The 12,133-nt window shown below is 55.4% G+C and overlaps 1 protein-coding gene across 2 annotated transcripts; it reads left to right on the top strand.

Annotated features, from left to right (window-relative positions):
- Window positions 1–1,337: 1,337 nt before the first annotated feature.
- Window positions 1,338–12,122, top strand: VPS45 (vacuolar protein sorting 45 homolog). 2 transcript variants are annotated; one of them, XM_032233870.1, is made up of 15 exons: window positions 1,338–1,532; window positions 1,728–1,862; window positions 2,208–2,268; window positions 3,330–3,409; window positions 3,601–3,669; window positions 4,358–4,495; window positions 4,628–4,738; window positions 4,898–5,032; window positions 5,544–5,657; window positions 5,877–6,044; window positions 6,984–7,142; window positions 7,274–7,381; window positions 7,907–8,028; window positions 9,045–9,176; window positions 11,675–12,122. In XM_032233870.1, exons 1-15 carry the CDS (start codon window positions 1,440–1,442, stop codon window positions 11,766–11,768), a joined length of 1,719 nt encoding a protein of 572 aa, XP_032089761.1. In that variant the 5' UTR covers window positions 1,338–1,439; the 3' UTR covers window positions 11,769–12,122. The 2 variants fall into 2 exon arrangements, with proteins under 2 accessions (XP_032089761.1, XP_032089762.1); XM_032233871.1 differs by having other exon boundaries at window positions 1,441–1,532; window positions 1,733–1,862.
- The last annotated feature ends 11 nt before the right edge of the window (window positions 12,123–12,133 follow it).

The raw sequence follows: 12,133 nt of genomic DNA, 5'->3' as shown, positions 1-12,133 counted from the left end.
TTGTTTCCTTGGCTTTTTCAAAATTAAACGCTGGGGTTTTGTTCCTAACGCAACGTTTGTGCAAAAGGCAGCTGGAGAAGAAGGGGATGAGGAAGCCGCCTTGGCAGCTTATCAGCCCTTTGCACAGGTCAATGGGAAAACAACTGTTTGCACTTTGTTGTGGATGAACACGTGAACACACGATGCTGCCTTGAAACGTCCATACCTAAATTAAGGGACATTTCAAAAGCAAAGACACAAGGTTTATGGATTAAATGTGGGGTATCAAAAAGGCTGTAAGAATGACTGAGCCAGCCGAGCGAGTGGGGTTTCCCTTCCAGCTGCCCCCCCCCTCAATAAAACCCAGTCTAGGCCGGGCTCCTTTCCCCCTGCCAGGCCTCCCTGGGATTCTGGTCCCAGCCAAGCGGTGGGAGGCTGGCTGGGTGGCTGGGGACATTTCTCCCCTGCCGATGGGTTCCAGAGCAGAGAGGGAAGCAGGGGAGCCCATCAACGGGGCTTGGTGGGGGTCAATTGTTCCTGGCTCAGTCCCCAAAGCAGTGGGCCTGCCTGGCCAGCTCTCTGGCCACGTCTGCTGGGGCTCCCATGGATTTAGGACGTGGGGGGTAACAAGGTTTATTTCTTATTTATTTGCCAAACTCTTAAGCCAAAAGCGGCTCCCTGCAGTCCCCGGCCGAGTCCTGGCTGGAGAAGACTGGAATTGTAGACCAAGAGAGGCAAACCTCCTGGCAGGGCTCTTCCTGGGTAAGGATCCCACCAGCCCCGGCTTCTGCCTGCCTGCCTGCCTGCCTCCCTCCCTCCCTGCAGCCGCCCAGCTGCTCCTGAGCAGCCGGCGCTGGAATCCCCCGGCTGGCGACATCCCAGGCGGAGCTGTCCGGGGTACCGCCGGGACTGGTACGTCGTCTCGCAGCCTCTGCGTCCTCCCAGCCGGGACTCTGCCGCCCCGGAGCCAAAGCCGCAGCTGAGACCCCTTTGCTCGCCCCGGGGAAGGCTTTCGTGGGAGATGGGAAGCTGGGAGACGCTGCCCAGCGCCCCGCTCCTCTTTGCAGGAGGGCCCCGGGGACAAGCGGGCGGAAGGGCCGCCGGAGGGCCGGCGGGGGAGAGTCCGGCCGAGGCGTGAAGAAGCGACCTCCTTTCCAGGCGGGGAGGGAGGATCGGGGCTGCGCCGCCGGCCTCAAGGCGCCCTCTCGCGGAAGGCGTCGGCAGGGCAGCGGGAGGCGGCCGCGCCCTCGGGCCGAGAAGCCGAAGCGGCGGACGGAAGGCGAGCCCGGCTGGCGCAGGCGCACTCTGGCTGGCCGGCCAGGAGGCTGCTGGGGATTGTAGTTTAAGGCGGCGCGAGACTACCGCTCCCAGGTCTCCGGGAGGGAGGGAGGGAGAGCGGTCCGGGCTTTTCCCAGCGCGAGGAAAGCGGCGCCGCGGGGCCCGGGGGGGGAGCCGGCAAAATGAACGTGGTGCTGGCAGTGAAGCAGTACATCTCCAGGATGATCGGCGACAGCGGGGCCGGCATGAAGGTCCTGCTGATGGATAAGGAGACGGTGAGCTGCGGCGGAGAGGCGGGTGGGGGGGCTGGCGCGGCAGGGTCGGAGCCGGAGTTCCATAGCGCCCCGGTGCTCGTGCTCGGCGGCGCCGGAATCCCATTCCGAGCAGGCGGGGAGCGGCTGGAGTGCGGGGCGGCCTCGAGGCTCCCCTCCCTCCCTCCCTCCCTCCCTCCCCTGACTCTCTTGTCCTAGACCAGCATCGTGAGCATGGTGTACACGCAGTCGGAGATTCTGCAGAAGGAGGTCTACCTCTTTGAGCGCATCGATTCGGCCAATCGGGAGAGCATGAAGCACCTGAAAGCCATCTGCTTCCTCCGGCCCACCAAGGTAAGCCCCTTCTGCTCCCCACTGAAGGCCCTGCTGCCGGGGAGCCCCCCCCCCCCCCTGTGGCTCTGGCCTCGCAGGCAGCTGCCATTGGACATGACTCTGCTCCCCAAAGTCCGAGCCCCCTCAGCCCCCCTCCCCCCCTCTCCAGTTTGCCACTTCGCCTGACATTTTGACTGGCAGCCTCCGTCTGTGGTGCTTTCCGATATTTTGCACACCCAGAAGGGGTTTGTGGTCCTCTGGCTATATTTTTGCTGCATAGAAACAGTTATACTTTCTCCTTTACTGGTTTGCTGTTAGTTTGCTGATCGTATCACTTTTTTCTCTTTGGATTTGTTTCTTCCCTAGGAAAATGTGGAGTATCTTATCCAGGAGTTGCGGAGACCCAAATACAGCTCCTATTTTATCTGTGAGTACCCCAGGCCTTTGCCAGCACCTCCTCCCTGCAGTGTGTTCTCCCACCCATCACCTACAGCGGGGCTGAGGGTTTGTCTGCTCTCATCCCCGGGGCTGCTTCTCCTGGAGACAAAGGGAGCCCAGGGAGCAGCAAAGAAGGTGGTGGGAAGAGCAGGCCTGTTGCGGGGGCTCTTCTAACTTTTCCTCTTGTGAAATGTCACTGCCTGTTTCTCACCCTGGCTGAGCCGGGGGCAGGTGGGGCTTCTACCTTGCTCACCTGGAGGGGGGCAGCTGTGCAGGTGAATCATTCAGTTCAGTGAGCACTTAAGTGGATGTTTCGTGTACAGCTGGCCTCACTGCCCAAGAACCTGCTTTGGGCTTTGCTCTTTCAAGAACCCGCCGTACTTACAATCTAATAAAAACTGTATGCCATAGTCTTGGTATTATATAGGTTTCTGCTTTATTTATTTTTTAATTTGAACTACAGTTGGGTTTTGCTAACCCAGATTAAATTCTGTGTATACAAGAAAGGGGGTGTGGCTAAATGGATAAATTATTAAATTGTACACTCCCAAGTTCCCAACCTGAACCCGCAACTAGGACACAAAGCTCAGCCTCTAGGAGTCACTCCTGGCTGAAGTGGCCCCATTTGATCCGCCCCAAATGGCCATAAAGCCTGAGCCAATGTTCCCCACAGAGCCTTTGGTTTTTGGGTTGTTCTGTTTTTATTCCTTTGGTTATGTTCCAAAGTCTCTTGATGGAGGATGGTTTAAAATGTCTGTAAAAAGACCAGAAAAATCTCCATAAAAAAGACAAGGTACACAAATGAATAAATATATATATATATATTTATATAGCCTGATTTTGAAGTGCAGCGACTGATTGCATGATCGTCTGCTGATGCACTATGTCTCATAATGAGGTCTCCAGGGCAGCTAAGGTCCCAGGTTAAAGGCCGGTGCTTGTAAGTGGGCCCTGCCTTTTGCCTGCACTCATCCCTCTCTTCACTTTTCTTTTTGCACTGCAATATTTTAATGAACTTTCAAAAGTCTGTTTTTCCCTGCTTCGTTTCAGATTTCAGCAATGTGATCAGCAAGAGCGACGTCAAGTCTTTGGCAGAAGCTGACGAGCAGGAGGTGGTGGCTGAAGTGCAGGTATGTGCTGCCCTGGCACCCGGCACAGCCAGAAGGAATTTTAGAAGCAGAGGACAAAGGCCTTTTAACAAAATGGCTGGCTGTACAGAAGGCCTACAGCCGCCTGCTTCCCGGCACTGGACTGATCACAAGCTCCTCAGTCGGTTTGTCGCTAGCAGGGCAGTGAATCCTTTCTCCTTTCCTTTCGGTAGGAATTCTATGGAGATTACATTGCTGTGAATCCGCACGTGTTTTCTCTCAACCTCCCTGCCTGCTGTCAGGTAAGGGGTTGCAAGGCAGGAATATGTGTTTGAGAGCGGGGGAGAACTTCCAGTGCCACCAGTGTGTCAATCTCTGGTCCTTTTGGGCTGACTGGGCAGAAAGATAAGGAGGGCTTGCTGAAAATTGCACTTCCTAAAGACTTTAGCTGGCGTTCTGCCATTTTGAGCTCTTGGAGATTTTAAGAGATTTTAAGGCACGAGCAACGGATTTTCTTCAGTGGGAATAGGAGGAAGCAGTTCTATTTAGGTAACAAAACCATCTTTACAGGAGCAGTTTTGCTCTTCAGTAGCTGAAACATTGGGAGGAGGTTTCTTCCCCCCCCCCCCCCCCGCAGCCTAAATGCTCTTTGTGTATCTAGTGCAGTCTTGGACAGATGCATGGAGGGAGTTTCTTTTGGAAGTCAAAGCTTGCATCAGTGCTGCCTTTCCTGAAAGCTTAAATCAAAGAGGAGGGTGACTACATAATAGCTGAAGCCTAAAAGCTAAAAGATAATTTTCTTCAGCAAAGGAGAATTCTCTTCCAAACTGCAGCTAGACTGGTGTTTACGTTCAGAAGGGGGGAAATGCGTGCGGTACGGATCTCCCCTCCCCAATAGGTCTGCTCCTAAAGAGCCCGAGCTCCCCAGGATCTCCCCTGATACTTGCTTGGGGGCCGAGGCTCTCTTGCGACTCTGTTTTCTGTCTCCAGGGCCGCAACTGGGAGCCAGCCCACCTGTGCAGGGCTACTCAGGGCCTCACCGCCCTGCTTCTTTCCCTGAAGAAGTGCCCCATGATTCGTTACCAGCTCTCCTCCGACTTGGCCAAGAGGCTGGCCGAAGGCGTCAAGGTGTGGTTTTGCATTCTTCCTGTTGAGGAGAGCCAAAAGGCCTTCGGCACTCGCACCACTTACTCCTCTGTTTTTAGAGCGTGGGCGTTCTGCCGCCCCCTCTAACAGAGGAACTTCCTTTGCCCCAAACAGCAAGTGATCACAAAAGAGTACGAGCTCTTTGACTTCCGCCGCACGGAGGTCCCTCCGTTGCTGCTGCTCCTGGATCGCTCGGACGATGCCATCACTCCGCTTCTGAACCAGGTGAGCGGCTGCCTTAAGAGCTGCCGAGGCTTTGAAGGAAGGGCCGCACCACCCCGGCTGGGGTCTGCGGGGCAACGGGGAGCTTTTCTTTCCTTCCCCAAGCGGCACCGCCAGGGAAACGACTGTGCCGTCTCTCCGCTTGCCTCCCTCTCTGTCTAGTGGACGTACCAAGCTATGGTTCACGAACTGCTGGGAATCAACAACAACCGCATTGATCTCTCTCGGGTCCCCGGCATCAGCAAAGACCTGCGGGAGGTGGTCTTGTCCGCTGAGAACGATGAGTTTTATGCCAATGTAAGAAGCTGCAAGTCTTCGTTTCGGATTTCGGATTCCAGGTCCGCCACGGGGTTCTCTTTCCCCCGCCACCAGCTGAGGCTTTGGGTTGAAACATGGTTTATTCACTCTGCCAGGGCCGCGAGCGGGACCCTGGACTACGTATCCACTAGCTGGATTTGTGCCTCACCCTGCTTGTTTGGAGCCTGAGCCCAGCCAGGGGTTTAACAAACCCTGGCTTACTGCGATGTGTACAATCATCTCAGTTTACAAATGTCAGGTCCCTCCAAATGTGGAGCGTATGGCTGCACGGAGAGCGCTTTTAATTGGGCGCTTCTGGTTCCACATTTCCAGATGTTCTGCCTCGCTTCCTGGGATCTTTCTATCCAGAAGCTCCTCCCGAGCGCCTGCTGGCCGATTGCGATGCTCCTTTGGGGCAGCTGGGGTTGCTGGCGATGGGTTGGGCACCCTCTCTGGGCAGCTTTTGTGAGGGGTTGGAGCTCTTCAAAGGGGTCCCTTCGCCTCTCCTCAGAACATGTACCTGAACTTTGCGGAAATTGGCAGCAACATCAAGAACCTGATGGAGGATTTCCAGAGGAAGAAACCCAAAGAGCAGCAGAAGCTGGAATCGATTGCAGACATGAAGGTTAAGCAAGGGGGTGGCTGGGGTATCCCCCCCCCCAACCTGACAGTCAGCCCTGCTTGCTCAGCCATGGGCACGGGAGGGGGGCAGCTGCCTGCACCCGAGTATGGCGGGTGGGGGGGGGAGCCTGTTTCCAATGCAGGAGCTCTCACGGTGAGTTAGAGGCCTTTGCCTGGCCAGCCAGGAGCCTCCCCCCCGCACAGCTCCCCCTTCCCCTTCCAGGCCTTTGTGGAGAACTATCCCCAGTTCAAGAAGATGTCGGGCACCGTCTCCAAGCACGTGACTGTGGTGGGGGAGCTCTCCAGGCTGGTGAGCGAGAGGAACTTGCTGGAGGTGTCCGAGGCCGAGCAGGAGCTGGCCTGTCAGAATGACCACTCCGGGGCTCTACAGGTACCTCCGGGGCTCCCGCACGCCAAGGGGCGCGGATGTGCGTGTCGCAGCAGCTGCCAGAGGGGGGAGAAAACAAGACTCGATACTCCCCACGCTGCTGCTCCCAATGCCAGTCTAAGGGAAGTCAGTGTGCCCCCTCATTGTGATAAGCCAAGATGTGTTAGCCATGAGTGGGCTGTTTTATACCGTAGTTATGGCTACGCCCTCCGGCTAACTTCTGTCCTAGGATGAGATGCGCAGGTGGCAACCATCGTTATGAACGAATGACCCAACCCAGTCCTGAAGGGGGTGAGAGACCGTCACCCGGTCGCTGCCTTCTTAGAGTTTGTATCGGTGTATGCCCACCCCCTCCGCAAAGCCCCCCATTTGGGACTCCTTTTCACTGGGTATTTCTAAGAGCACTTCCCTCCCGTAGCCGTCTGTCAACTGGCCGAGGGAAAGGAGTTGCGTCCCTTTAGTGGAGGGATCATCTGGAGGCCGTTGGGAAAACCGTCTCCTCTGGATTCCGCCCTCCCAGGATGTTGGCGGGAGGGGGGGGGGCGGCTGCTGCGAAAGGAGGGATCTGTCCCTGGAGGAGAGACTGGCTTGAGGCCGTCTGGCTGTGGGGCAGGTGGAAAGGCACAATCTCCCGTCCTTGGTCTCCTTCCAGCTGTGAGGGATGAGTGCGAGGGGCAAGGAATGGGGAGCCCCACGGTTGAAGAAAGCGGGGGAACTTGTCTTCCCGGGGAGGGGCTCTTTTGATTGGGGGCCTCCGTGGCCGTTCAGGGATGCGGGAGAAACATATCCTGGCAGCCTTCTCCTTTGCTTGAGTCCCCTTCGCCTGGTTATACGGCCACCGGAAGCCTCTGAGGAACAGGGGAAAGTGCAGCGTTCCTTCTTGGGGCTCTGCTGAAGGCCCTGGGCAGTCTTGGGAGCGGCCCTCTTCTCTCCCCCCCACAGAGCATCCGGCGGCTCTTGCAGAACCCCAGAGTGAGCGAGCTGGACGCTGTCCGCCTGGTCATGCTCTACGCCCTCCGTTACGAGCGCCACAGCAGCAACAGCCTTCCAGGCCTCATGCTGGACCTCAAGAACCGGGGGGTTTCCGAGAGGCTTCGCAAGGTAAACGGCCTGAGGGAGGAAGCTGACCGGCCGGTTTAATTCCACCTTCTGGACTGGAGGGTTCTGGGATTGGCAAATATTCAAGCCTCATGGAAGCCTTAAAAGTGATCCCCCCTCCCCTTCTTAAATAGTTGGTCCCTGCCATCACGGAATACGGAGGGAAACGGGTTCAGTCCAGCGAGCTCTTCAGCTCAAAGGATGCGGTGGCCATTACCAAACAGTTCCTCAAAGGGCTGAAGGTATTTCTGTTCCTCTTATTCCTTATCCATATTGTGCTTTCAGTTGTCTTCTTACTCCGCACGGGGTGGTTTACGAAAGGCCCGGGTGAAACGGATGCGTGGGCAACCAAAGCAGCAAAAAAGAATAGAGTAGAATAGAATTCTTTATTGGCCAAGTGTGATTGGACACACAAGGAATTTGTCTTTGGTGCCGATGCTCTCAGTGGACATAAAGAAAAATAAAATAGAATACATTCTTCAAGAATCATAAGACACAAGTGATAGTCATAGGTTACTAATAAGCAATCAAATCATACTAAGAAACAATATAAATCCTAAGGATACAAGCCACAAAGTTACAGTCATGCAGTCATAAGTGGGAGGAGATGGGTGATAGGAACGATGAGAAGGTTAATAGTAATAGTAATGCAGACTTAGTAAATAGTAAATTGTATATGAAAAGCCCAAAACTGCAGTGAGTCCCATGAGCCCCTGAGGGGGAGGCTGAATTCTCTCTCGTCCTTCTAAATGTGTCCTTCTGATCAGGGGGTTGAGAATGTGTACACGCAGCACCAACCTTTATTGCACGAGACTCTGGATCAGCTCATCAAGGGGAAACTGAGAGACAACCAGTATCCGTATCTGGGGCCCAACACCTTGCGTGACAGGTAACAGGGAATCGGGCGTCGGTGGGGTGGGGGAGAATGCTTTGGCTCATAGGTGGCTAATTTAGACCCTCTGAAGGGCTACATAATGAATTCGGCATTTGCAATGATCACTGAGGTTCTTTTAACGTATGGAATGTTAATGGTCCCTTAATTGAGATACTGTGGTTAGAAACTGCCTTAAAGGCCACGAGGTAGTAGAGTGAGGGCTGACTAACAAAATCTTCCCCAAGGGGGCATTCTTTCAGATGGGCCCACCTTAGTTTGAGGCAGGAGGCTCAGAAGGATGGCGGCGGGTCAGTCTCTCCAGGGCCAGTCTTATAAGGCAAGGCAGGATGGCAAGTGGCCAAAGCGTATTGGCATTTGTGCAGAAAACGCCCTGGTGTTTCCTCACCAGAAGGTGCTTCAGGGCACCCTCCTAAAACCTGCCTGGGATTTCCGAATCCAGGCAGACCAACATCCGCAGCACAGGATGCCAGTCATTGTAGGAGTTGAAGAAAAATAAATCTTACTTATTGATGTGGGGGATTCTATATTCCACAGAAGGAGCTCAAAAGAAAGTGGAAAAGATTGTAAAGGTTTTTGACAATTGAAATATCAAGGTTATGGATTAAACTGGCAAAATTTCTCCCCATAATTTTTGGACCACTGACCACATTAGAATTGTATCATTTTATAATACTAAGTTTAGAAGATGTTGGAACTGCAGATACATTTCAGGGGCATTTGAAGCAAAGCTTGAATTGTCCCTAAAGGAGCAGCATTGGTCGCCAGTGGTGGTCTTCAACAGAAGCCCCCTTGACGCTGCCAGGAAAGTCTCTGCGGAGACGGCTTTGCCCACCGGGCCCGGCCAGAGGGCAGGAAGACGTGGGGGCAGCTGCAAGAGAAGCTTCCGGAGCGAGAACCACCGGAGGAGGGGCAGTTCTCCCAGAGGAATTTATGGGGTCAGCTAAGGGGGCAGCCTCTTGCCCCCTTTCCTGCCCTTTTCCCAGCTCTCTCTCTCTCCGTCTCCGTTCCAGGCCACAAGATATTATCGTCTTCATCATCGGTGGGGCAACGTACGAGGAGGCCCTGACTGTTTACAGCCTGAACCGCGCCACCCCTGGTGTCCGGATCGTGCTCGGCGGGACGACGGTGCACAACACAAGGAGGTGAGGGGAAGGTGGGGCAGAGCCGTGGGCATCCTCTTCAGCCATGTGGCTCTTCCCTTTTCCTTCAGAACGGAATGCTGACAGAGGTCTCGTTTTCACTCTCCCGGAACAAATCTTCCCGGGGGGGGGGGTGTTGCGTGTGTGTGTGTGTGTGTGTGTGTGTGTGCAGGGGCTTCACAGAGCTGAACATTTCTGCTCCAGATTCACTTGTGGATGGGCACTGCCTTCTGGCGCATGCACAGAGCTCGTTCTGGGAGGAGGTGCTGCTGGGTTTCACCTGATTTTCCCCACCTGTGACTTCCAGGGGCTTCATGCCGGAACCTGCCGAAGAGGGGGGGGGGTTTGTAGTCCCTGGATGGGAAAGAGAGAGGCAGCCTTTTCCCGCAGGGTGTTTGTTGCCCCACAGGTAGGATGCCCAGTAGGCCGTCCACCGTAGCTCTTCCTCCTCTTTCAGGGTGGGGGGCAGGGGGGCGTGCCACCGAGAAGTGGCCTCACCCCCCTCCCCTTTTATTGAAGCTTTCAAGCCTGTTTCTCTTGCCGCCTTTGGGGAAGGGGCAGCTCCTGGAAGAGGGAAAGGCCGGCAGTTTTGGCCCCTGTTTTGGAGGGAGGAGGGGGCTTTAGAGCTTCACCAGGTACCCCTCCATAATAGAGTTGCTTTAATTGCTCCCAGGAGATATATTCCTCCCTGCAGAAACACCCTTAACTTTTAAAAGATGGGGCTTCCAGCTTCTTCGGCTCCCGGTTGAGTACACGTACAAGCCTGCAGACACAAAAGTGTTTGTGTGTGTGTTACAGTTAGGTCACCTGAATTCTGTGACTCCATAGGTGTGGGAGATGTTTGCCTCCCTACCATGCAGCCCTGCTAGGACAACCGACCCCCGTAGTGAGTCCAGAAGCCTCTCTCTCGATGGAGAAAAGGCTCCACTGGGCCCTTTGGACTCTCAGACGTCAGCAGGGAGCTTTTTGACTTGGGTTTGCTTCTGAATCACAGGTCTGATTTGGGTGTGAGAAACTGCACTGGGGCACAACCAGTCGGCTTAAAGTAGGTGAGCTGGTTCCTAGTGCTAGACGTTGGTGAAAAGCAGCTGAGGTCAGCCGTGGGTGGGCAGAGCGGCTGGCTCTGCTGCTTTCAGGGTTTGGCCTTTGCCCCCAGGTGACTGGGCTTTCAGGGGGAGCCCTGAAGGCAAGCGGGGGCCCTTCTCCTGTTCAGCAGAGGGAAAGATCAGGAGCAGGGCTCTCTCTCTCTCCCTCTCCCTCTCCCTCTCTCTCTCTCTCCCTCCCTCCCTCCCTGGAGCTTATACCAACACTATTTGGGTTCTCTTGTGTTCAGGGGCAGTTCCCAAAAATTGCTGACATGCAGCAAAGATGAATTAAATCCACGGGGGATGTTCCAGGAATGCCTGGAGAGCCGACAGGAAGGGAGGCCACCTCCATGGCAGGCAGCCGAACGGACGCTGGACTTTTACGCCTGCCTTGCCTCCCCTCGCTCTGCAGGTCTTAGGCAGGGAGATTCTGGGGTTGGTGGGTGGAAGAGGCGCCTATTTGGATATCCCCCCCCCCCCCCAACCTCCCATTCCTGCACAAAAAGTCCCGGTTTTCATTGTTTGTTGGGAGAAAAAGCAGTTGAGGTTGGAATGGGGAGACTCAGCCGTGGAAATCCTCTCTCAGTTCAACTATCTCACATCGCTGATGTTACAAAGGGAAAATCAAGGTGAGATATAAATCTCACCAACAATAAGGGAAATACAAACTCTGTCCAAGTGTCCGTGTGTGTGTGTGTGCGTGCGCTCATGCTTCCAAGTCAGCCTTGGTTCCTAGGAAGCTCCTGGATGGGTCCGTAATGTTTTTCTGGCACTGTTTTTGGAAGCGGTTTGCCCTCACCACCATCACCACCACCTCCTCCTCCTCCTCCTCGTCCTCCTCCCTTCTCCTCCTCCTCCCCCCCCTCCTCCCCCCCCCCCCCCCCCCCTCCTCCTCCTCCTCCTCTGGGGCTGATGGCTGCCCAGCTTCAAGCCCGGAGCCTCAGCCGTTGGACCAGAGAGGATCTCTCAGGTTGAGAGATTCAGCAGAAATCTGTAGCAGGAGCTGAAGAGACCTGAGAGATTTCCAATATTCTTTTTGATGTCAGCTCTGAAGCCTCTGAAGGCTTCTTCTCATCGTCCTTTGGAACAGGGATGGTTCCTGCTCTGCTCCTTATCCCTTTGCCCACGTCTGCCGTGCTCGCTCTGCCCCGCCCAGAGTCCCCAGGAGAGGGGAAGGGGCTTGGGGGAGGCGCCGTGTCCTACTTTCCTGGCTTGCTTCTCGGCTTCAGGGGTGTCGAGGCAGGGATGCTTTCAAAGCCCCGTTGCAAAAGCGCCCTCATTCCCGCTTTCTGTCCACTTTCTCTGGCCCAAATCCTGCCCATTTGGCTCAAGCCGGACCTTGGCCTTTGGAGCCGGCCAGTGAGAAACGGCTGCTTTTCTTTTAATCCTCCCTTGGTGTCTTTCTCTCTTCCCCAGTTTCCTGGAAGAAGTCTCCACTGCTGGCTTCCGAGGACGGGGCGCAGAGAGCTCACAGGGGATGGCCCAGGCCGCAGCCAGGCGGCTGAACTGAGGCAGCACCGCCCTTGGCTCCTCCCAGCCATCTCAGGCCGAAATCCGTCTGGTGTGGTTCAGAGCTTGCTGAGCTCCAGGCTTGGCCTCCTGGATAAGGGCTGCAGTGCTTCTTCACCTATTGCAGCCAGCACAATGGGATGGAGCCCTCTGTCTCTCTCTCTCTCTCTCCCTCCCTCCTCCTCCTCTCTTTCCCCCTCCTTCTCCCTCCCTCCCTCCCTCCCTCCCTCCCCCCCCCTCTCTCTCTCTCGTGTCTCCTTTTCATGGTCAGTGCTCAGCTTGTCATCTGCCTCCTGGGCTTCCAAGTCAGCCTCTGAGTCCCCTGTGTGAACTCCAATAAAAGGACATTCTGGCCGAGGCCCCCCT

This window comes from Thamnophis elegans, chromosome 17 (genome assembly GCF_009769535.1).
Source record: "Thamnophis elegans isolate rThaEle1 chromosome 17, rThaEle1.pri, whole genome shotgun sequence".
Lineage (NCBI taxonomy): Eukaryota > Metazoa > Chordata > Lepidosauria > Squamata > Colubridae > Thamnophis > Thamnophis elegans.
This window is presented reverse-complemented; position numbering and strand designations above follow the sequence as displayed.